Source organism: Coenobita brevimanus, chromosome 108 (assembly GCF_032717465.1).
Source record: "Coenobita brevimanus isolate Jiangsu-jjx chromosome 108, ASM3271746v2, whole genome shotgun sequence".
NCBI classification, from domain to species: domain Eukaryota; kingdom Metazoa; phylum Arthropoda; class Malacostraca; order Decapoda; family Coenobitidae; genus Coenobita; species Coenobita brevimanus.
The window spans coordinates 4,371,229-4,396,516 of NC_137061.1; the positions used below are offsets into that span (position 1 = coordinate 4,371,229).

At 41.1% G+C, this 25,288-nt stretch overlaps 1 protein-coding gene across 1 annotated transcript in view; it reads right to left on the bottom strand.

Annotated features, from left to right (window-relative positions):
- The window catches only part of LOC145416939 (uncharacterized), a 194,041-nt gene that overhangs the window by 149,375 nt on the left and 19,378 nt on the right, over positions 1-25,288 (bottom strand). Inside the window, exon 5 of the mRNA XM_080285794.1 lies at positions 7,596-7,694. Within this exon, the coding sequence (XP_080141920.1) occupies positions 7,596-7,694 (99 nt within the window). The remainder of the gene's footprint in view (positions 1-7,595; positions 7,695-25,288) is intronic.

Consider the following 25,288-nt stretch of genomic DNA (forward strand, 5'->3'; position numbering starts at 1 on the left):
CACCGGCTCAATCTGATTGGAGCACAATAATTACCCACTAAACCACCAGGTGCCAAAATGTGGTTATATGGTTACCACCCAGGGCTGAAAATGGTTTCCTGGTGTACAGGAAACCATTTGGCTTTTCACTCAGTGTAGTGTCACCCACAGACAGAAGAAAGAGGAAAGAATGAAAGACAGAAGAGGGAGTGTAAAGTCACCCACAGGCAGAAAGACGAGGAAAGAAAGACAAAAGAAGATGGAAGGAAAGAAGGATGGAGGAGAGGACAGGGCAGACACCCGAAAGCTGCACTACATTGAGTGAGTGGATGGTGAGCACCCCCACCTGACCCTATTTGCTTTATTTCTCACATTAATACACTGTTGCTTTGATATGAGGCAATTTAAAGCTTCTTTCCATTTCCATCTTTATACCATGTACCTATAATTAACCCCTCCATAGCAGGCATACCAGACCAAATGCAACCCCCAGAATCGGGGAAAATGAAGGTACAGTATTCAGAAATAAATGAAACCCCATTGTGATGACGGGAAATATTGTCCTAAGTAAAAAACATAAGGAAAAGGGAAAAGGGGAAAAAAGTGTGTGGTAATCATAGGGGCATTTGTCTTCTTAGTATAATAGGAAAAGTGTATGGTAGGATACTTATAGACAGAGTTAGAGAAAGAACAGAGAAATTAGTTGGAGAAGAACAGGGAGGCTTTAGGAAGGGAAGAGGTTGTGTAGATCAGATATTCATTCTTAGATCTTTAGTGGAAAAGTTTCTAGAGAAGCGAAAGAAGTTGTATGCGGCTTTCATGGATTTGGAGAAAGCATATGACAGGGTGGATAGACAAGGATTGTGGAAAGTGTTAAGAATATATGGAGTAGATGGGAAGTTGCTGAATGCTGTGAAGAGTATGTACGATGGTGCGAAGGCTGCAGTGCGTGTGGATGGTGAACTAAGTGAATTTTTCTCTTTGAAAGTTGGGTTGAAACAGGGGTGTGTCATGTCTCAATGGTTGTTCAATCTGTACATGGATGGGGTAATAAAAGAGGTACAAGGTAGGGTAGTGGATGTTGGAGTGGCCCTGGTGAGAGATAGTGTTTGGAAACTCCCTGTACTGTTGTTTGCAGATGATACTGTGTTGTTGAGTGAAGACGAAGGGGAGCTGCAGAGCTTGGTGGATGAGTTTGAGAGAGTGTGTAAGAAACTGAATCTAAAGATGAATGTAGGGAAGAGTAAAGTGATGGTCTTTGAGAGAGGTGAAGTTAGTGAATGTACAGCGAGGTTGGATGGTGAGGAATTGGAAAATGTGAGTACGTTAAGTACTTGGGTAGTGTGATGAGTAAGGATGGAGGTTTGGAGGGTGAAGTGCTTGAAAGGGTACAGCAGGGAAGAAAGGTTGCTGGTTCTTTGAAAGCAGTGATAAGAAACAGGGAAGTGAGCATGGAAGTGAAAAAGTTACTACATGACAGTAATGTGATACCAACTCTAACGTATGGAAGTGAAGCTTGGACATTGTTGGAAAGACACAAGTCAAGAGTGAGAGCAGTGGAAATGAGTTATTTAAGAGGAGCCTGTGGAGTCACGTGGAGAGACAGGCTGACGAATGAGGATATAAAGAAGCGTTGTGGTGTGGATGTGGATGTGATAGGAAGCGTTATGAGGAACACACTGAGGTGGTTTGGCCATGTGGAGAGGATGGAGGGTGAAAGACTGACGAAGAGAGTGTATGTGAGTGAGGTGGAGGGGGGAAGAGGGAGGGGGAGGCCGAGGATGAGATGGAGGGATGGGGTGGAGAGGTATATGAGAGAGGGGGGTGTGAGTTGGGAGCAGGGCAGTGAAATGGCGGGGGACAGGGCGACTTGGAGGCGATTTGTTTGTGGCCACACCAAACGGGATTGAGGCGTCTGGCAATAGATAGATAGATAGAAAAAACATAACCATATTTTGGGTCTGTCCCCTCATTTGGTGCCATTATGGGCAATTACTGCACATTATTTGGCATGCTGAATGGGCCCAGTAACGCACCACATGGCTGGGTGGGGCGCCACACGTATCAGTGGGCAATATTTATAGTTTCTTTTTCCTTTTTTTTTTTGTGATCAACTCTAACCTCACTGGATCTAATCTCATCTATATATATATCTACGTACATGCCTGTCTTTGATTATCAATCTATAGCTCTCTGTATGGCTATAATGTATGTCATTCTGTCTGTCTGTGTAAAATAGTCATGCCACCCACAAGTTCATGGGAAAACAAATGTGCGCTGAGGTTTATTGGCCGTCTAAGTAGTACTCATCTGCATCATATAATAATAATAATTCGTAATGCTAATAATAACACTAATACTAATAGTAATAACGTCATTTTGCATAAAAAGAGTAAGAGGTGAGAGACAAGGGTACTGGGTGATTATTTCAGCTGGAGGAATACGGGAACTAACCAAGGGTAGGCGTACTGTGGGTGAAGGACAAAGATGGGGCATGGCAGGCAGCCACTTGGTAGGTATACTGTGGGTGAAGGACAAAGATGGGGCATGGCAGGCAGCCAGATAGTCACATTATTAAGAATGATTGGGTTGTTGGGCAATGGGGGGGGGGGGCTACAGGGAAGTTGCTGAGGCTGGAGGCCCATGAGAACTGATCCATGGGTGGTGGTTGGCAGGTCAGCTGCAATGGTGAGGGCTGGCACACATTTAAAATAGTTCATTCGACAGCATTTCAGCTTGATATGGTTTGATTAAGTATGAAAAAAAGAAAAGCATCATATACGTTTATGTTGTCCGCTGCTGATTAGAATCACATAAGGTTACTGTATATCATCCGCCGCAGAAAGGTTAATACAGTATTAACAGGCAAGTTTCCCAGTCTGGGAAGTCATAAGTAGATTGTGAAACACAGTAGTGATAGCAGATATCGGAAAGAAACATAGGCAAGTTTTAAATTTGATATTGATGATCCCACTCATCCACAGAGTCCCGGGTTTATGAAATCTGTGGCAAAGAAGGTGCCAGAGTTTCCACACCATTTATCAGTCATATTCCCTGGAGTCTTTATGCATAATACATTGTCCTGTTAGCAGAGAAAGCAACCAAACCTCCAGTCATTTCAGTCATAAATGGTAGGTGGAAATCCTCATTTTGTTCAAATGCCATCAGTGACCTTGAGTATTTTTGCCATCATTCTCTCTCTCTCTCTCTCTCAGACATATACAGTATATATATATATATATATATATATATATATATATCATAAACAGGGTGGTTGTATGTGTTTTGCAAGAGAGGAAATAGATTGTATTTTCTGTCTGGGTCGAGATAATGGGTGTAACTATGTGTTTTTAGCCATAGCCACGAGCAAAAAAATCGTACATCCACCCGTAATGACAGCTGGTGGTGAACTGATAGATGATATGTGACCGGGTGAAGTCAAGGTCAGTCTCATGTCCCTGATTTTCATTCACTTCCCGAAGGTTTCTAGTTTTCTACAAGTTGCACTGCATCAAATGATCCAAACCATTACAGCAGGCCTGAGCAAACGGGTAAAGATACCAAAACAAAAATGTATTTTTCACTTACTATCATGTCTTTTTTGTATATGCCTGTATTACTTCATAATCATAAATAGGTGGTTGTGTGTGTTTTGCAAGAGAGGACAAAGATGATATGTTCTGCCTGGGTCGAGATAATGGGTGTAGTTGCGCTTCTTTAGGCATGGCTAGGAGCGAAAAAATCGAAAATCCACTCATCACAGCAGCAGGCTTTGAACTGCTTGATGAGGTGTATGGGAGTGTAGTGTAGGTCGGTGTGAAGATATTCAGAACGTTAGTTCACCTCCCAAAATTTTTTGCAGCTTTTCATAGGCCGCGCTCAAACGACACCTGTGGCAATTTATCGGCTAGACGTCATTCGACGCCGGCGGCCATGGAGAGGTTAAAATGAGCATACAGGATAGAACTAGAAGTAATGGTTTCACACTGGAAAAATTACATTTTAGTAAGGAAATAGGTAGAAATTGGTTTGGCAATAGAGTAGAAGACGAATGGAATAAGCTACCTAGTAAAGTAGTTGCTGCCTCTTCCACTGAGAGTTTCAAGCATGGGCTAGATAAGCATATGACAAATATGGGGTGGATATAGAAAAAAAAAAAAAAAATCTTATGACCAGTACTAATCCATTCCTTTTCCTTTTCAGGTTACACTATGATAGTCTCTTTTTCTCCTTTCACTCTTTCCTATAAAATGTCCAAGCCAGTTTTTCTATACTGTGTTGTGTTCTTTCTGACTTTTTCCTCCCGGCTTCGGCTGGAGGGTTTTGAGGGCAGAGGAAAGCCTTCTTTGCTATTCTTATTTCATTCTAGTAGTTCAGTTACTCTTCTTGGAGCTGTCTAGCATGGGCCAACCAGCCTACTGAGGTTATCTTCTCTTCTTATGTTCAAAATGACAGCCAATCAGCTGCAAGAATGAAAATTCAGGTAGTCTTCAGTTGCAAGGTTCAGATGAACTCACTACATATTGATGCACTGGCTCAACTGATAATATTGATAATTCTTTGTGCCACTGATTTTCTGATACTCAAGTACAACAGTTGCTTAGGGTTTAATGTCTACCAGTTAGATGACAGAAAATCCAGTTATAACAAAGAAGAATAAAGTGGTATTTTCTATGGATGACAGTAACATTTAATTGTAATATCAAATTACATAGCAAGTCCAAATTATGGTTAAGATGGTTTGGGCAACTTGAGAGGAAGGGGAAGGGAGACTGGTTGAGGGGGGGTCACTGATACGAATGTGGAAGGAATAATGGCCAGAGACAGACTGAGGAATACATGAGATAAGGCATGGAGGACTTTGGGATATGGGACTGAGGAAAATGACTCAAGATCACTAAACTAAAGGACCTGCCATTAAATGAAAACAACTACGCATAGTCCATGTTTCATTTTTGAAGGCTCCAACATGCTTGCATGCATTGGCCTTGGTCACCTAATGGCAGCTCTCCATGCTGCTCGATCTATGGCAGCCTCCCTGTTCAGTCCCTTAACCCTGAAGTCACACTTCATGACTTTGTCCCATGTCTTTCTCGGTCTACTCCTCACAACCCCACCCCACACTTCTCACTTTCTGCACCCAATTATCAACCCCCATCCTCTCCACATGCCCAACCTACCTCAATCTACCTCTCCTCATCACAACACCAATACACTCCAGTCCAATCCTACCTCTCAACTCTTCCATCATAAACCCTGCCCCCCAAGGCCTTGCACGCAGGGACGCACTGCACATCCACCTAGTCATTGTCATTTCTGTACATTTGAGCCTGCGAATATCCTCTTCCTTTTCTGCCCATGTCTCACTACCATACAGCATTACACTCCTAACACATGCTGCATACATAGATCCCTTAGCACGTAGGGGGGAGCCCTCTCAATGTCAGGAGAGGCAACAGCTCCCTGAACCTCTTTCAACCACTTCTCACCTTAGCTACAAAGCTAGCTCCAGACCCACCTCCAGCACAAAACATGTCTCCCAAATAAGAAAATTTTTCCAAACACTCAAGAGACTCATCAGAAAGATCAATCTTTTCACACCTGACAATCACCTGCTCTCCCCAATATGCTGCACACACAAAATCAGCATTATCTCAGTCTACCTCTAATACCATTACACCTCTTATGCACATACTTATCATAAACACCGCACAAGATGGACTTACTTCCCATGCTCTAGTGGCAAATTGACTTCCCATGCTCTAGTGGCGAACTGCACATGGCCACTCTCCCTCTTCTTTGACAGTACTGCCACCAACCCTAGATATCATCACTTTTGTTTTATCTGTATTTACTCTTAAGCCCTTGTGCTCCATACCATCTTATGTTATGTTACAGTTGTTTGTTTAAACAAATAACTGTAACATAACATATCGTAGTCACTGCAGATGGGACACAAAACCCTGCAAATCAAGAACCTTTGCTTTAACTGCAACAATAAAAGGTGGCCTGGCTACCCAGATATGGTGTCCACAAACTGTGATGCATGGGTGCGGGAAATGATGGGCAGTGTCACAATATACTAATCTGATACATACTGACTGATACTTCTGTTGTGGTATCAATATCACTTCAGTTACATAATGGAAATATCATTGTACTGGTATAATTTTAGTCTGTTTCTCATAATGTATAAAAAATAACGATACACTAATACAGTACTATCATTTTAGTCTGTTTCTCATAATGTATAAAAAATAATGATACTCTAATACTATCTATCTATTGCCAGACGCCATAATCCCGTAAGGGGTGGTCATTTGACTTTGAGTTATTTGTTTTATGGGGAGGGGCACTAACCCTACACCAACCCACTTGTTGACACGTAGGGAGCACGTATGGTTTGGTTATATGGTTACCACCCAGCATTGTAAATGGTTTCTTGGCTTACATGAAACCATTTGGCTTGTCACTCGATGTAAAGCCACCTGTAAGGGAAAGAAAAGCAATAAGAAGTGACAGGAAAGATGGGAGAAATAGGAAGAGAGGAGGGCAGGCACAGAAAAAGAATGATAAAGGCTAAGGAAGAAGTAGGCAGCACTACATCAAGTGACTGGATGATGGTCGCCACTACCTACCACAAAATACAGTAATACATTATTGAATATTAATTAAAATCAGAATCCTAAGATTTACAAAATGCAAAATGTTGGCAGATCCATCAATACAGCAGTCTTATTTGTATTACTTAATTTAATAGGTCTGCATTTAAAAAATTATCCAAAGATCCAACATTTGGTGTAATAATATCACAAAGCAAAAATACACGTGCATTACTCATAATTTCTTTCTTTTTCGTTTTTACACATTCATTCATTCATTCATTGCCAGACGCCATGTATCCCAGACGGGGTGGCCAAGGGCTTAGAGTTAATTGTTTTACAGGGAGGGGCACTAATCCTCCACCAACCCCATTTTACACACAACCTATAAATGCCAATGAATACATCATCCTCTAACTGCAAAACATCATATAACAGTCAGGGCAACACTGCAGCAGACAAACTGATCATGTACACTTATTAAACAGCTGTCATCTGTTGGCTGCAAGCCTACACCAGTCTGGACACAGATCAACAGTCATCAGTGTCAATCAGGCATTTTTGCACCTGGCATCAAGCAAGCAGATTGCACCTTCATGCTGATGTGCACAGCTGCACATTAGTTTTGTACTACAGCAAACTCTCAAATACCTGTCATCACAATATCAGGCCGAACGCAACAGCCAGTGCTTATTTTTTCGACTCTATTAAAGCAATAGCCAGTGCCAAAATGGAAACCAACCCACGGTCCTATGCAATATCCTGCGGCAAGGCGTATCATCCGGCTCAGATGCGGCAGCCAACTGGTGCCCGGGAAAAGTCCACAATGCATCAGCCAATCAGGATGCCCGCAACAAGCCAGCCATTCAGAATGAGTTGTGGGAACGGCCCACCCGGTGTCCCGAGCCTACCGTTGCTCTCTCATTCTCTCCTGTGGATCTTGTACAATGAAGACATATCTATGCCTCTGCTTTTGTGACTATGTGGTAGCAAAACCCTAGTACTGTGACTTACCCTGCAGCCATCCATGCCTTGCTTGTTGTTGTTGTTGTTGCAAGGCTTGTGGCCTCTCAATGCTTCGTGTCCTAGTGCTCCACTGTGATTCAGAAATTCCTGTCCAAATAATTACTGCCACTAGACCACAAGAGATTAAAAGCACTGCACTGTATGCCACAATGTACAACTCTACCCTCCATTGATACCAACACTAGGTGAGTACATAGTACACTATGTACTGTATCAATACTGTATTGTATTTTAAGTTTAATTTTCTTTTTCTCATGAGAAAGTTTTCAGGATAGAGGGTTGAGACAGATGGTAACACATTCTCCAGCTCAACACCAAATGTTGAGCCGGTGGAAGGGTACTATGCAATATCCGGTGTTCTGCAATAACATAAATGGAGGTTGGCTGAATTACGCCTCATAACTGAGAGTTTATTGTACAGCTTCTACATCACCATCATCATCATTCAGACCTCCTTTCCCACTCTAGGGTAGGGTGAGGAGTAGCAACGTCCAGACAGTCCAAGTTTGCCCAATCCAATGGGCCACACTTCCATTCAGTCATCATTCAAGCCCCCGGAATCCTGGCGCTATCTGATATGACAGAAACTTTCACTGCACTCTGAAGCTTCAAATAAACGTATCCGACAGAGTCAATCCGAATGCTGTCATGTTAAAATGGGGTGCCAAATCCCTGATCATGTACTTCTTCTCACAATGAACATCCAGCCAGCTCGATCTCTTGTCAGTCCCCTAGTCTCATTGACTTCTATACCTCTCTTCCTCACACACTCATCCACCATATCCCTCCACCTTCTCCTTGGCCTATATCACCTCCTCCTTCCTTCAAAGTCGCTCTGATATACCCTTTTCACCGTTCTATTGTTATCCACTCCCTCCACATGACCATACCATCTCAGCACACTCATTTTGATTCTGGTGTCCACAGACTTCCTTACTCTGCATCTGCCACAAATCACATTATTTTGTATCCTATTCACTCTCTGCACTCCACATACATTCCTTAACAGTCCCATCTCCATTGCTCTCACTCGACTTTTTATTTTCATGCCACACCAAAGTCTCACATCCACATGTTAAAGCTGGCACTAACACTCCTGCATGTAAGCCTCATGCAGCTGCAATATTCAAGCCTCTGTTTCTTATGAGGCCTTCATAGTACCAGCTACTTTTCTTCCTTGTGTCACTCTACTTTCCACTTCTGCACATTTTTCTCTCTTTTCTACCACTGTACCCAAGTATCTGAACTCTCTCACCACTTCCAGTTTCACTCCATTCACTGTAATATCACACTGGGAGTCACCTTCTTTCTCAATTACCATCACTTTACTTCTACAACATAGCCTAATAATTACAGCTAAATGCAACAAGATTGTGACTCTTCTCAGCTGAATTCCATTCCTCTATTTTTGATAAGTTAATGGACATTCACAGAACTAAGCAATTCACTGTGTCAGTTAGTGAATATATGACTATTCCCTATTCTAGTAAGTTGGGACAAGATGCAAGAGATGAAACAAAAGAACATGGCCGTGAAGCTGAAAATTATATCAAGAAAATTAAAGATATGTTTCTAAGTCAATCCTTCTTCAGGACTGTGAAATATGACAAACAATTATAACTGTCATGTTCCTCTCTCATGTGCTCAGAGAAGCCTGGAGATTTTATTAGTGCTCATCATCCTGTTGTAACTTGAAAACCCGTATTTTGTTAAGTGTACTGTATTTCGGATTGTTTTAGAGTTACAGTAATCCCTTTAAGACCCGGACGCCCAAGTCCCGGACACCCAAAGTTCTGGACATTTTAGACTTGTGGACAGTGAATAAACTGCAATACCTCATCACTAGACCACATGGGAATTTACACTGTTATGCAGTGCTAAGAAATTAGGATTTAGAGTGCAAAGGATTAAGTGCTGAGTGCAACACTGGCATGTTGCAAGTAAGAACAGAATGCAGTGTTAAACAATAATAAATCACAGTGTAAAGGATTAAGTGCAGTACAACGCTGGATTACTGCACGTGCTTCAAGTGCACCTTCACCACTGTTGGAGCCATAGAGGTGGGTTAATCTTCGCGATGGTCACAGACGTGTCGTAAGTACCCTGTACACTCCTAAATATTTTCCATACTCACTTCTAATTTTTCATTCTCTGGTTCCTTTACATTTATTTTATAGTTTAGGTTCCTTATTTGTGTGAATAGGGTCTTAAATAGGTGCTGTGCATGTCCGGTAGGGAGTTATTTAGGTGGCTTTTAAAGTTAGGTTGGGTTGGGGTCTGTAAGTACCTGTCCAGGGGCATTTTTCCCAAGTCCCGGACAAAACCAAGTCCTGGACGTGCCTCTGGCTCTATTACGTTGGATCTTGGAGGGATTACTGCATTTATCGTATATAAATTTTCATAAGCTAATTTTTTTGATAACACCAAAATTATCATAACATAGCTAAACAGTAATTAAAGCAGGTAAACTGGGGATATAATAGTGCAGTATAGGGGACACATGCATAAGTATCGGACACGTTTTGACCAACTACTGTAATAAGTACCACTGTATCAGTATCACTCTTAATGATTCCCACGTACCAATGTATCAGAACTGACTTGGACAATTTTGTTACTTGATGCCCATCACTGGGTCATGGCATGGAATCTAGATCTTTGTTGTTGTTGCTGCTGCAACTCCCAAGCTCACCTCACTGTGAACCCAGTGGACTGCAGGAAACTGATGATTTCAAATGGTTACTTCCAGAGGTCATTTGCTGAGGCTATGTTGAAGGACTGTCTGTGTTGTGATAGTGTGGTACATATGGTGAGTAAATGTGATGTGGTGTAGGGGCTGCATTGTTGTGTGGGTAAAGTACATTGTGAGTTGTATTTTGTGTTGGTATTGTAACAGAGAAGGGTGGTGGTGGGTGGCTAGGTGTACTGATGTCTCTCTGGGTAGGGAAGTTTCCCAGAGGTATATATCTGGTGGTGTCTTGAAGGATGCTGTTGGCTGAAAGTTTGAATGGCTGTCTTGGCTTTTGTGTTATGTATACGTTTGTGAATTGTAGTGTTGGTTGGAGGTGGAGGAAGATTGCTAAGACACTCTGTATGGTGTTGGGCAGTTATGTCTTTCTTGTTTCTATGTGAATGGGGGTGATGCAACATGATGTTACAAGAGTGGCATGGGTCTTGAGCTGAAGCAATGAATGTCATGCCTCTTATATTAATATGATTTTTTACCGGAAATAGTTTTGTTTCTTGATTTTTTAAAATCTTGATGTTCTTCTTACAGCTTTCTTTGCTGGAGTGGGCCACTTTCCTTGATGGCACTGCTGGGCCTGGATGGAGGACTTGCCCATATGAGGAGACATCCCACCCCAAGGTTCCAGCTGGGCTTGCAAATGGCCCTCACCCCTCCCTATCCCCCCAAATGAAGGATGGTGAACTAATGTCAGCACAAAGCTACAGTCCCTATCAGATAACTGATGGCACATATTGCACAAACCCTAACACACACAAACATCCATTGGGCTTCCACTTTCATATTTATCATTCTTCTACAGACACCCATCCCCCACTTGTACTTCACGAGCATGGTGATGGGTTCCTTCTGGCTATCACTCTTCCTCTAAGGAGAATGTCTTGTTCTGTAGTGGATCTAATAGGAGTGATACAGATCATACTGTAGTGAAGACTTTTATATCAACAAATTCTTCTAATCTGGTTTGCCATCCATCCATCATCCAATCCTATGTTGCCCCATGAGGAGTGCAGAAGCCAATATAGTCCACGGACTGGTACTCATGTAAGATATCCACTCAAAGAACTGCACCTAATAATCCAGTGACCAGTCTCTAAAGAATGCCAAAAGCCATGAAACTAAGTGCTTTTACTTTATCACTACTCTGAAATAGGAAAACCTTGAGACCTGCTGTTATTCTTAAAGGTAAGCTAGATGGTTGATTTACCTGTGCATGAATGAGGCTGGTGTGATATGGAGGTTGGGCAGCCTGATGACAAAGAGCTGGGTGACACAGAATCAATCTGACTGTGGCCACCCCCTCCAGGATCAGGGTGTCTGGCTATAGACGGACAGACAGTTGAAAGTATATTTTTTATTTACAGCTCTTGTGTTACTCTCATGCTTTACCTATATCCTCTGACAAAAGCTGCCTAACATAGGTCAACTTGCCTAATGTTGCAGTTATTCCTTTTTATGTGCTTACTGTATTTCTCTGGAAATTAAGTAGCTAGAAAAATAGTAAGTTTCACTACTAAATGTCAAATCATAGATGTCTGGAAGGTACACCACAGCCTTCGGTTAAAAACTGTTGCCACAGTTCTCAAGCTTTCATTGACGAAAAGTAGGGAATTCAAGGTATGTCTGCATTCTGAGTGGAAATATTCTCTAATCTCAAGTATCACTACCACCACATGAAGGTCTTCCTCATTAGCTATAATAGTAAATGGTTTACAAAGACAGCTATGTAGAAGCAATACTATTCAGAAGCAATACTATTATTAATAAGCCCAGCTATGGCTGCATATCAAACAATGGTATTAGTCTATAAAATGAAGATGTAAGCAAAGGGTCAGCATGACAGGACGTTAATAGTACCATCATTCAAAATACTGATACCAATACTGATTTTAATAGTACCATCATTCAAAATACTGATACCAATACTGATTGTTGAAGTTATATATAAAAAAAAAAAAAAGTTTAACAAAAAACTGCATGAATATAAAGGAAAATTTCATAACTGATAATAGTGGTATACATGGCGAGTGATGAGAAGGGTGGGAGGAGAACTGAATGAAAGGAAGGCAATGATTGATTATGTGTGTATTTACCTATTTGTATTTACCTATTTGTAGTATACAGGAATTGAGCAATGCTCGTGTTGTCCTGTCTCCATATCCACATTTATCAAGTCTACCTTTACACACATGAATGTTTTTCTCGTGCACCACCTCTTTGTCTAAGTCGTTCCAAATATTTAAGAATATACCTAATTGTGATATACACGGAATGTACTATGCTCGTGGGTTTCCGTCGCTGTTTCTCAATAAGTCGAATTTAACTTTAAACTCGTTTAAGTTTTTAGACTGGACGATCTCTTTGTCCAGGCTATTCCATAAGTCTATACTTCTGTAAGGAAAGCTATATTTCTTGATATCCTTCAAGCAGCTTGACTTTTTCAATTTCATTCCATGTCCTCTTGTTGCTCTCTTATCCCATACAAACAGATCTTCTTTGTCAATTTTATCTACTCCCACCATGGTCCTGAACACCGCAATCATGTCTCCCCTCTTTCTCCTTTCCTCTAACGAAGGCAAATCCAGTTTTTCCAGCCTCTCTCTGTATGACAGGTCCGTCAGACTGGGGACCATCTTAGTTGCTGTTCTTTGTATTCTCTCAATCTTGTTTATATCTTTCTTTTTGTGTGGGCACCACACTACCGCTGCATATTCTAACCTGGGGCGGATCATGGCCACTATCAATTTTTTCATCATTTCCTCATCCATATAATGAAATGCTACTCTTATGTTAGTCAAGAGCTTATAAGTCTCTCCAACTATCTTGTTAATGTGCTTTTCTGGTGACAAACTATCTTGGACCAGCACTCCCAAATCTTTCTCTTCTCTCCTTTTTGTGATTAATTCATTACCCAAAAAATAATTCAGTGATGGTCTCCTGGTACTTTTACCCATTTCCAATATTTTACATTTCTTTACATTAAATTTCATTTCCCACGTCCGGCTCCAATTGTGTATCCTATCCAAATCCTCCTGCAGAAGTTTACAATCCTCCTCAACCTCTATCTTCCTCAAGATCTTTACATCATCAGCAAACAGACTCGCATAACTGTTCACTCCATCTACCATATCATTTACGTAAATCAGGAACATTACTGGCGCCAACACTGAGCCTTGAGGGACTCCACTTGTTACTTCCCTCCATCCAGACATCTTTTCCTTTATTACTGTCCTCATTTGTCTGTCTCTCAAAAAGTCTCTCATCCATTCCAGAAGTTTCCCCTTTAGTCCTCCTATATATTCTAGTTTCCACATTAGTCTCTTATGAGGTACCTTGTCAAAGGCCTTCTCTAAGTCTAAGTACACACAATCCACCCAACCATCTCTCTCCTGTACCACATCAATCGCTCTTGAGTAAATGCTCAACAAGTTTGAAACACATGACCTTCCACTTCTGAATCCAAACTGACATTCAGCCAAAATATTCATCTCTTCCAGATATTTTATCCATCTGTCTTTCAGGATTCTCTCACACAATTTTGCGACCATGCTGGTTAGAGACACTGGTCTATAATTCAGGGGTTCTTCCCTGTTTCCTCCCTTGTAAATTGGTACCACATTTGCCCTCTTCCATTCTTTTGGCACTTTCCCCTCTTCCAGTGAGCATACAATTAAGCTGTGAATTTTATCCACCAGTTGTTCTCTGCATTCCTTTAGTACCCAATTAGAAATTCCATCAGGTCCTGGGGCTTTCCTTACATCTTGAGTTTCCAGTAATTTATACACTTCCTGCACCTCCACTTTTATATCTTTCATCACCGGAACATTTCTAATCACTCCTCCCCTTCCACAAGCTCCTTTTCTTTAGTGAAAACTGACTGGAAACGTTTGTTCATTATTTCTGCTTGCATTGCCGCATCCTTAAAGACCTCTCCATCTACTTTCAGCTTGGTGATTCCTTCCTTTTGTTTCAGTTTGCCATTAACAAATCTATAAAACAGTTTGGGTTCATCCTTGCATTTGTCAATTATACCTTTTTCAAAATTCCTTTCTTCTTCCCTACGTATTCTTGTGTATTCGTTTCTTGTTCTTTTATATTCTTCCTTTGTTCTGTCGTTACCTCTCTTTCTCCAATTGTTCCACGCCTTATCTCTCTCTTTTTTGGCTATCATACACCTTGTATTAAACCACTCCTTTTTCCTGTTTTCTTTCCCTCTTATTCTTGGTACAAATTTTTCCACTCCCAAATTATAGAGGTCTAGAAAGATATCCCACTTCCTCTGTATCTCTCTTGTTTCTCTGAATTTTCTCCAATCCGCATTTTCAAAAAAGTTTCTCAATCCTGTAAAATTTGCTTTGCCAAAGTTGTATCTTCCCTGTCTATGAAGCTCGTCTCTTGGCTCGACGTTTCCTATTAACATCTGGAACTCAATGACCACGTGATCACTTTTTCCCAAAGGACAGAGATATTCCAATGATTCTATTACATCGGGTTCTTTGGTGAACAGTAAATCTAACCTTGCTGGTGTGTCCTCACCTCGAAACCGTGTCTCTTCTTTGACCCACTGCGTCATCACATTATTCATTATTATATTTAATAACATAGTGCCCCATGAATCCTCGCCGCCTCCCGAGTACCATTCCTCCCAGTTCACCTCTTTACAATTAAAGTCACCCACCAAAATTATATTATTGCTTTTCTCAATTATTTTTTGCAAATAGCTAGCCATATCTGACAACATCTCATGGTATTCGTCATCCTTCCATGCTCTCGCGTCTTTGGGGAACATACACTACCGCCATATCTCTCTTAACATTCTCTCCAGTTTCTAATTTCATATATATCACTTCAGCCCTGCCTTCTCCCATTTCCACAGTATCTACATTTATGTTGTTCTTCACTGCTATCATCACTCCTCCTCCCTTATTTTCTTTTCTGTCTTTTCTCCACAGTTTGTATTTACCATCTCCCAAATGAACATCAATATCTTCTCTTAATTTGGTCTCTACAAAGCACATGACATCAGGTTCATGTTCTCTCAAGAAATCATTAATTTCGATCCTTGTCGATATGAAACCATCAACATTAGTATATATCACCTTCAAATTATTTTTGACATTATTAATACCCTCTTCCCTCCTACTCTCTGTCCGTACCACTTCCTCAACTTCTGATCTTTCACAACCATCCCCCCTAGTTTCCTTCACTTCTATTTCCTTAAATACCATTTCCTTACTTTCATATCCAATACTCTCCAAAAAAAAAGTATTACGTTCTTCCTCTGTCCTCTTATCATTTTTTCCCTTTACTTCTTCCTTTAATGATTTTAAAACTTCTCTTTCTTCTTCATTCAGATCTTTTCTTATTATAATATTTTCCATCCCCGCCTCTTTGCTTAATTTCCAGGTCACTTTTTAAGTATCTCATTTATTACACTTTCTGATGTAAACTTGACTCTCATTGGTCTTGTTTCCCTTTCTTATAAGGCCCTATCCTCCTTACTTCCTCAATTTCTTTTACCCACTTGTCTCCTTCGGGTCAATCTTGCCTAATATTCCTCTCACCATGTTCGTGTCTCTCTCGAGTCTTGTGAACCTAACCTTTTCTTCCTCTTCCCTGTTTCCAAATACTACCACACATCTGTTCCTTTCTACAGTTTCTCTCACTATTTTCTCTTTTTTTCTTCAGTATTTTCACTACATTTTCTTCCATTTCTTTCTTGTTCATTTCCCTTTCTTCCTGGATGATCTCTCTTAAGCTGACCACTTCTTTCTGTTCTTCTTCTACGTGTGCCCACTTTGCCTTATGTTCTTCTAATACATTACTCACCTTCTCCATTTTATTAGTACTCTCTTCAAGTTTCCTCCTCAGTTCAACATTTTCCCTCTTCAAATTCCTAATCTCTTCACTGGCTGTTTCGTTGGACTGGATTAGACTCTGTATGGTGGTTTCCGTATTTTCTGACACATCCTTTATCACTAGATTCTCTACTTTTTTTTCGAGTTCACTAATCCTCATAATTAATGTTTTCACCAGGTCCATGACATTAGTATTAGCATCAAATCCTTGAAATTCCATTCCCTCATTGTTTACATTTTCGGCCATGCTTAATGTAAAGTACCTAAACAGCTGTTACCGAATAAGCCACAAACATTCATGTATACTATTGCCAACAAATCTTTACATTTTTGGTAGTCTACTAACTTTCATTATTTTAAATTTAAAGAAAGACCCTAGGAGACAGGACAGACAAAATTCCTGAAACTACTCAAGGTTAGGAGCGATGCCTGGGACGTCCTCTCTCTCCGGCTGTTCGTGTGTGTGTGAATGAAAGGATGTGAAGGTGTGTAATGGATGCAAGAGCATGTAGAGGTTGGGGGAGTGGGCTTTCTGACCACCACTTAGTGGTAGTGAGAATCACGGTCCAAGCAAAATGGAGGAACAGAAGAGGGGAAGGATGGGAGGAAGAAGTAGATGCAAGGAGAGTGGAAAGGTTACAAGAGGATGAGAAAAAGGCAGAATATAAGAGAGAAGTGAAGGAGCCATTGGGTAAATATGGATTGGAGTAGATGGAGGACGTGGAAGGTGTGTGCAAGATATTAACAGAAGAAATATGCGCAGCATGGAGGTGGTGTGTGGGGTGAAGAGAAGACGAAAGAGGGTGCAAGGAACAACATGGTGGAATGCAGAGGTGAGACAGGCTGTGGCACAAAAGAAGAAAGCATATAATAAAGTGGATGAGAAATAGGGGCATGGAGGATGTTGAGAGATGGAAGAGACAGTTACATGCAGAGGGGAAGAGAGATGTGAATAGATTAGTAAGAGAATGAAGAGAGTGGATGAGGAATTTGGAAGTAATTTGAGTGTAAAGTGGAGGGACTCTAATATAATGTCCTGGAAAAAGATAGAGTTAGACAGGGTGGCAATGAAGTTAGCTGGGGAGTCAAAGATAAAAATGGTAGATTACTAGTGGAGAAGGGAGAAAAAGTGAGCAGATGGAGAGAACACTTTAAGGAATTGTTGAACATAAAGAATGAATGTAATGCAAGTATAAGTGGCTTGGGAATGGCTGGGAGAAGGAGGGAGATGAGAAGACAGGAAGAAATCAGTAGGATGGAAGTTGTGGAAGCAATGAAGAAAGTCAAAATGGGGAAAGCCCCAGGAAATGATGGAGTGTGTGGTGAAAAGTTGCAGGATGGGGGAGAGATAGTAGTACAATGGATGTGGATGATGTGCAGAATGGCATGGGAGGAAGGTAGTCCCGGAGGATTGGAAGTCAGGTAACAAAGGAATTAATTGGAGAAGAACTGGGAGGTTTTTAGGAAGGGAAGAGGTTGTGTAGATCAGATATTCATTCTTAGATCTTTAGTGGAAAAGTTTCTAGAGAAGGGAAAGAAGTTGTATGTGGCCTTCATGGATTTGAAGAAAGTATATGACAGGGTGGAAAGACAAGGATCGTGGAAAGTATTAAGAATACATGGAGTAGATGGGAAGTTGCTGAATGCTGTGAAGAGTATGTAAGAGGATGCTAAGGCTGCAGTGCATGTGGATAGTGAACTGAGTGAATTTTCCTATTTAAAGGTTGGACTGAAACAGGGATGTCATGTCTCCATTGTTGTTCAATCTGTACATGGATGGGGTTATAAAAGAGATAAAATGTAGGGCAGTGGATGTTAGAGTGACCCTATTGAGAGAGGGTAGCGTTTGGAAACTCCCTGTACAGTTGTTTGCAGATGATAGTGTGTTGTTAAGTGAAGACGATGGGGAGCTGCATGGCTTGATGGATGAGTTCGGGAGAGTGTGTAAGAAACGGAATCTAAAGGTGAATAAAGGGAAAAGTAAAGTTATGTTCTTGGAGAGAAGTAAAGTCACTGAATGTACAGCGAGGTTGAGGAGGAAATGGAAAATGTGAGTACATTTAAGTACTTGGGCAGTGTGATGAGTAAGGATGGTAGTTTGGAGGGTGAAGTGCCTGAAAGGGTACAACAAAGAAGAAAGGTTGCTGGTTCCCTGAAAGCAGTGATAAGTAACAGGGAAGTGAGTATGGAAGTGAAAAAGTTACTACATAACAGTATTGTGATACCAACACTTAACGTATCAAAGTGATGCTTGGACCTCGTTGGAGGGACACAAGTCAAGAGTGAGAGCAGTGGAAATGAGTTATTTGAAAGGAGCATGTGCAGTCACAAGGAGAGACAGACTGCCAAATGAGGATGTGAAGGAGCGTTGTGGTGTGGATGTGATACAAAGCGTTAGGAGAAACACACTGAGGTGGTTTGGCCATGTGGAGAGGATGGAGAGTGAGAGACCGACAAGGAGAATGTATGTGGGTGAGGTGGTGGGGGAGAGAGGGAGGGGGATGCCAAGGATGAGAATATGGGATGGAGTGGAGAGGTATATGAGAGCAAGGGGTGTGAGTTAGGAGCAGGGCAGCGAAATGGCGGGGGACATGGCAACATGGAGGCAATCTGTCTGTGGCCACCCCATATGGAATTAGGGCATCTGGCACTAGACTGATAGATAGACAGATAATAGTGGGACATTCAGTGTAATAAGGTAGGAGTCTCTCAATTTAAAACATAAAAATAAGCTACCTTATGCAATGCTACACAAGAGACAGTAAAAAAAAGGGAATGATGTGTACTGAAATCTGGCTTTCTCAACCTATAAATTTCTATTAGTCTGTGGGCTAGTGCAGTTTCCAATGCACTAACCTCAGACCCCAAACACTCTCCAAATACTGTACACATCATCATCACCCAGATCTCCTTTCCCACCCCAAGGTACAAAATAAAGGTACAACTGAATATTCATTGTCTTCATATACACTATGTCAGTACCAGTGTGCACAATTTACTTTTCGGCATCCATTTCACTACTAAAAAAATTCTGTCCTCTTTATATGCAACCCAGAATCACTCAAATCAGGTATAGCAGATGTACCGTAGTTTACAGATCATTAGCTAATTTTTCAGCTGAATTCATTCTTTCCCATCTACTTTCTCTTTACAATATAACTTCATCACATACAGTCAAGGTTGTGAAGTCGGTGATAATATTTCCCGACTCCGACTCCAGAAATTTTACAAGTATGACTCTGACTCCAACTTAAGTATATACCGTACTAATAATATGGCACATGGACAAGATGCAAGTACTGTAAATGAATAATATTCGTAAATTTTGATAGATGCAATTCTTACATCATTATTTTAAATTCTCCATTTATAATGCTTGCATATTAACAAGTAAACCATTATATTCCATCCATCCATCATCCAATCCTACATTGCCCCGTGAGGAGCGTAGGAGCCCGGGGCTTGGCAATTGATCTCGACATTTAGGATGAGAGTGACCAGCCTCACTCATCCCTGAGTGGCATTACATGAGCAATCAACCCCAACCATCCCTTGGATATAAACCTTCACCGGCTCAATCTGACTGGAGCGCAATAATTGCCCACTAAACCACCAGGTGCCAAAATTTGGCTATATGGTTACCAACCAGTGTAGTAAATGATTTCCTGGTGTACAGGAAACCATTTGGCTTGTCACTCAGAGTATAGTCACCCACAGGCAGAAGGAAATGGAAAGAATGAAGGAAAGAAAGAGGAGGGAGTGTATAGTCACCCGTAGGCAGCAGGACAAGGAAAGAATGAAAGAAGAGGATGGAAGGAAAGAAGGATGGAAGAGATGAAAGGGCAGACACCCGAGAGCAGCACTACATCAAGTGAGTGGATGGTACATGGATTTAAAATAAACTGAATAAAGTATTGAAAAGATATGACTGATACCATTTCAGAACCAAAAAACTTGGAGTCGGAGTCGTGGGAATTTTATCGACTCTGACTCAGACTCCAACCAAAAACAGACGCCTCCAACTCCACAACCGTGATACAGCATACCTTTGTTATAATCACTCGGTACGTGATCATTCACTTACACGATCAATAAGTAGGACCTTTTTGATATAGCTACAATCACATTTTCGCCCACACAAACATGTTGGTAGGTGGGGACACTCACCATTCATTCACTTGATGTAGTGCTGCCCTCAGGTGCCTGCCCTTGCCACTCTTCCTTCATTCTTTCCTTCCTTCCTCTTCCATCTTTCTTTCCTTCATTCTTTCCTCTTCTGTCTATGAGTAACTCTTCACTGAGTGACAAGCCAAATGGTTTCCTGTACATCAGAAAACCATTTACTAAGCTGGATGGTAACCATAAAGCCAACTTATGGCGCCTGGTGGTTTAGTGGGTAATTAGGGAACGTCAATTGGATTGAGCTGGCGCAGGTTTATATCCATGGGTTGGATGGGATTTATTGCTCACATAATGTCACTCAGGGATGAATGAGGCTGGTCACTCTCAATTTAAATGTCAGGACCAATTTGCCTAGCCCTGGGTTCCTGCACTCCTCATGGGGCAACACAGGATTAGATGATGCATGTATGATGTATGAAACCTTACTAGCTGATGTACAATTGCTATTTTCACTTATGTGATCATCAACATGCAAGCCTATTGTCATCTGTTTGTTCCAAAATGGCCTCTAAACTCAGTCGCTACTGGGTGTGTTGGAGTCAGTATTGGAACAATAGTGTGGTGTTGGAGTTCAAGCAGCAAAGGGAAGGCAGAGCTGTGAAAATATTAAAGCTTAGGTGGGTTGGAACCTTACTTTTCAACTTATGTCTGGTGGTTGACCACTGGCCAAAAACACATCCCCAGTGAAACTAAGTTATTAGGCCTCAATACATGATCGATCACTAAACGACTGGTTTTCAAGAACACATCCCAATCATATAACAAGGGCAAACTGCACTGTACTTCTTACCCTCAAAATACTCCCTCCTTCTTTCCTCTAAGCTCCTTTTTTGGATCAACACAAACCATTTCTACTTCTTCCCTTACACTGTTCTTTCAATCTCCACACTCCACCAAACCAAGCCTTTCTTACTGGCACCCACCCTTGCAATACCACACACAGTTTGATTTCTCCTAATGAAACATTTCTTGTATGCACTTAACAAAATTTGCAAATCCATTACCTTCCTATTCATTTACCTGATCTCCCTGACAAACTTTCATTGATAATCATCTGCCACTGAACAGCTTCTCAAATTTTTCCTTTTCCATATTTCACTCTAAGTACCATATGTAGTGTGACTACTAAAAAATATTTAAAATAAAGTTATGATGAAGATTATGCTAGAGTACTTACACTTAGTTGGTGTTCCATTTATATCAACAATTCTTGAACCATCCAGCAGATAAGGTGAAAAATCTGAAGGGTGAGCTTTCTGTGAAAGAAAAATAAAGTATAAGAAAATGTATTTTAATGACAGGTAAAATCACAAATACAGTACATTCTAATACAGGTATACCTGTTGGTGATCTTCTGGCAGACATCAATATCCACTGAAGCAAATGGTGCTGAATTTTAAAATTCTGAGAAGCCAAAAAAACTGAAATCCACACCATTTGTTGAAAGTCTTGCCACCAACACAATTCAGCACCCTTAAGTCTCACCACCAAAACACTGCTGTGTCTCAGCCCCAAAACACTGCCATGAGTCTTGTCACCATTTTTTTTTTTTTTTAATGTGAAGAAGAAGGAACCAAAGGCCACAGGCCCGCAATTATTGTTCCTTCCAAGAGAAAAACAAAATACAAGAGAGAGCCAAATTCAAGATCTGATAATTTCAAAATGCCTGGACACACTGCGTTTGAAAGACTGGAGATCAGAGGAAGCAGGAAATACAGACAAAGGGAGACAGTTCCAGAGATGATCTGTTGCATAAATGAAGGACTGGGAGTAACGGTTAACTCTTGCATTAGAGAGCTGGACAGAAAAGGGATGAGAGTTTGCTGCTAGATGGGTGCTACGCACCCGTCGTAGAGGTGGTGCCATGAATCTTGTCACCAAAACACTGGTAATACAGGTATGTTTCATTACAGCTGCTCTTCAGGACATGTTAAAACACAGCTTGAACATGTCAGCCATGAATAAGCAAGCTGCTACAATACATGCTGGTATATACTGTACACAGAATATATATATATATATATTACTAAGGAAACTGAATGTAATGCATTAAAGGCAGTGTCTAAAACTGGCAGTAGTCCATATGCCTGGTACTTCCTGAAATGATGAACAAAATTTTTCCATACTACTAGTTCAATGTACAGTCTGTCCTCCCCTAATGCAGTTTGCTGTAACACAATACTGCTCTAACACGGCACGATTTTGTAGAAGGAAATAAACATTCTAATGCAGGCACTGTTAGCGTAATGCGGTAATTTGAATCCTGAGTCGATCTGAGTCTCTCAAGGAGTTCACCTTTGACAGTAACCCTTCCCTTGCAAGAGGTAACGACATGATTAAGAAGATTGTTGATGCAGTCAGTGTCTACAATCGTACGCACACCGACCGAGTAAACCGCCGTAAACAGTCATTGATCACTCATTACTTCGCCAGACAAGCTGCCGCTGGTCTACAGCAAGAGGATATCCAGCAACAGCAGGTTGAAGAAGCTATGGAGGACCTAGAAAGTGATGTTTAGAGTGCTGCTAGTGAAACAGACTTTGATGGGTTTTAGTGTGTGTTCCCCTCCTCTACCTCATATCTGGTGACGTGTGTCTGCTCTTCTCTTCACATAAGGTACAGTACAAAAAATAAAAAAGTCCTATTGACCTAATGTATTTTTTATAACCATATTAATGCTCTTAAGATGTTTAAATTGGGGGGATATAAAAAATAATTTGCACCATAAGGGGAGGGAAAAGTGGACTTTGGGAACGGGTGCGGAAGGAAATAGGGGTTTTCAAGAGTCCCTGTAACACAATATTTGCCTAATGCGAGGTCGGTGCGGAAGCAAATACCCACGTTCAAGGACAGACTGTACACCAAAACAGTACAAGACCTACCCAACAGTAAAGTAGAAATTAAATAACAGTTTTGACTTCACCACTGTTTATGTCCCTTACTTAAATAACACTTTTATATTATTATTTAGTGTCCTGCTAATAATTCTGATCCATTATACAGTAATTTCAAGCAATATGTAAATATTAAGACTACTTGCAATCACTCTGCCCTAGGGTGTGAAAGGACGTCTGGATGATGATGATGATATTAAAACTATTCACTTTCTAATTTGGTAATCCAGTGGACTACTTGCCTGATGATACTAATTTCCAATCCTCATTACAAGCAATCCTATACAGTGATCCTTTGGTTACTACATACTTGGTTACAGCGGTTTTCGTTATCAATGCTAGATGAAAATCTGCACTCCTGCTGTTACTGTGCATTGTTCTGGCTATTTAAAAAAAAAAAAAAAAAAAAAAAAAAAAAAAACTTCATTATCTCACACCTGAGCTGTTTCTGATGACAATGATGGTGTTAAGTCTATGGCTTCTGACGGCTCTGAGATTCAAAGATAAGCCACAACTGAGGAGTTAATCCCAGGTGGTGGAGACCACTAGCTCTCCACCCCCTTGCCTCAGGACCCCTTACCTCAAGCCATCTCAAGTCTCTACTGTATATGGCATGTGTTTCTTCCTTATTGTGGGCTTATCATCATCATCTATTAGCCTAATGATGCCTGTGTGTTTCTGATACTTAACAGTATTAAAAAAAAAAAAAAAAAAAAAAAAAAAAAAAAAAAAAGAGCCAGGGGCCTGCAAATTGCTCCAAGAAAAAACAAAACAAGATAACATAGAGCCAAATTCAAGATCTGTTCATTTCGAGATGCCCTGACACACTGCGTTTGAAAGACTGGAGATTGTAGGCAGTAAGAAAACCAGACAGAGGGAGACAGTTCCAGAGTTGACCTGTTGTATACACGAAGGACTAGGAGTAGAGGTTAACTCTTGCATTAGACAGTTGGACAGAAGAGAGATGAGAGTTTGTTGCTGGATGGGTGTTACGTGCCCACCATAGTGGAGGAGGGATGCAAGCAGACAGTTTGTGACCACTGAAGCAGCAACAGAAGATATAAATGCAACAATGGGGCGAAGAGACAGAGGTTGAAGGGAGCCAGAAATAGGAGGCGAGTTAATGAGATGAAAAGTTTTTGACTCTACCCTGTTGAGAAGAGCTGTATGTGGGGCGCTTCCCCAAACATGAGAGTTGTACTCTTCACAGGGGCACATAAAACCCGTGTATAAAGCCACCAACTGTGCAGAGTTAATACAGGTATGGAGTTGGCTTAGCACACCCAATCTGTTAGAAGCAGATTTTACAAGAGATGTAATATGGGTGACTCTACACTGAGTGACAAGCCAAATGGTTTCCTGTACACCAGGAAACCATTTACTATGCTGGGTGGTAACCATATAACCAAATTTTGGCACCTGGTGGTTTAGTGGGTAATTATTGCACTCCAATCGGATTGAGCCGGTGAAGGTTTATATCCAAGGGGTGGTTGGAGTTGACTGCTCATGTAATGCCACTCATGGATGAGTGAGGTTGGTCACTCTCATCTTAAATGTCAGGACCAACTGCCTAGCCCCAGGCTCCTACGCTTCTCACGGCGCAATGTAGGATTGGATGATGGATGGTATTATGATCTTTCCAAGATATATCCTGGGAGAATGAAACCCCAAGTATATTTAGAGATGATGCAGGATTGAGCTGGATATTGTTAAAAATAAGATGGTATTCCTGTGAAGGATTTTGTCAGGTTGATAGATGAAAGAACTTAGTTTTTGATACATTAAAAACAACAAGGATATTTTTACCCCAATCAGAGATACGAGCTAAAGTCAGACATTAGGTGTGCCACAGCCTCATCCTTAATTTGTTGAAGCAACTGCAGAGATGGATGCTGCTGGAATTGAATGGAAAGGCGAGGAGTGGGGTCATCAGCATATGAGTGGATAGGATTAGATGTACAACTAAGGTCATTGATGAATAAAAAAAGAGTTGGTGACAGG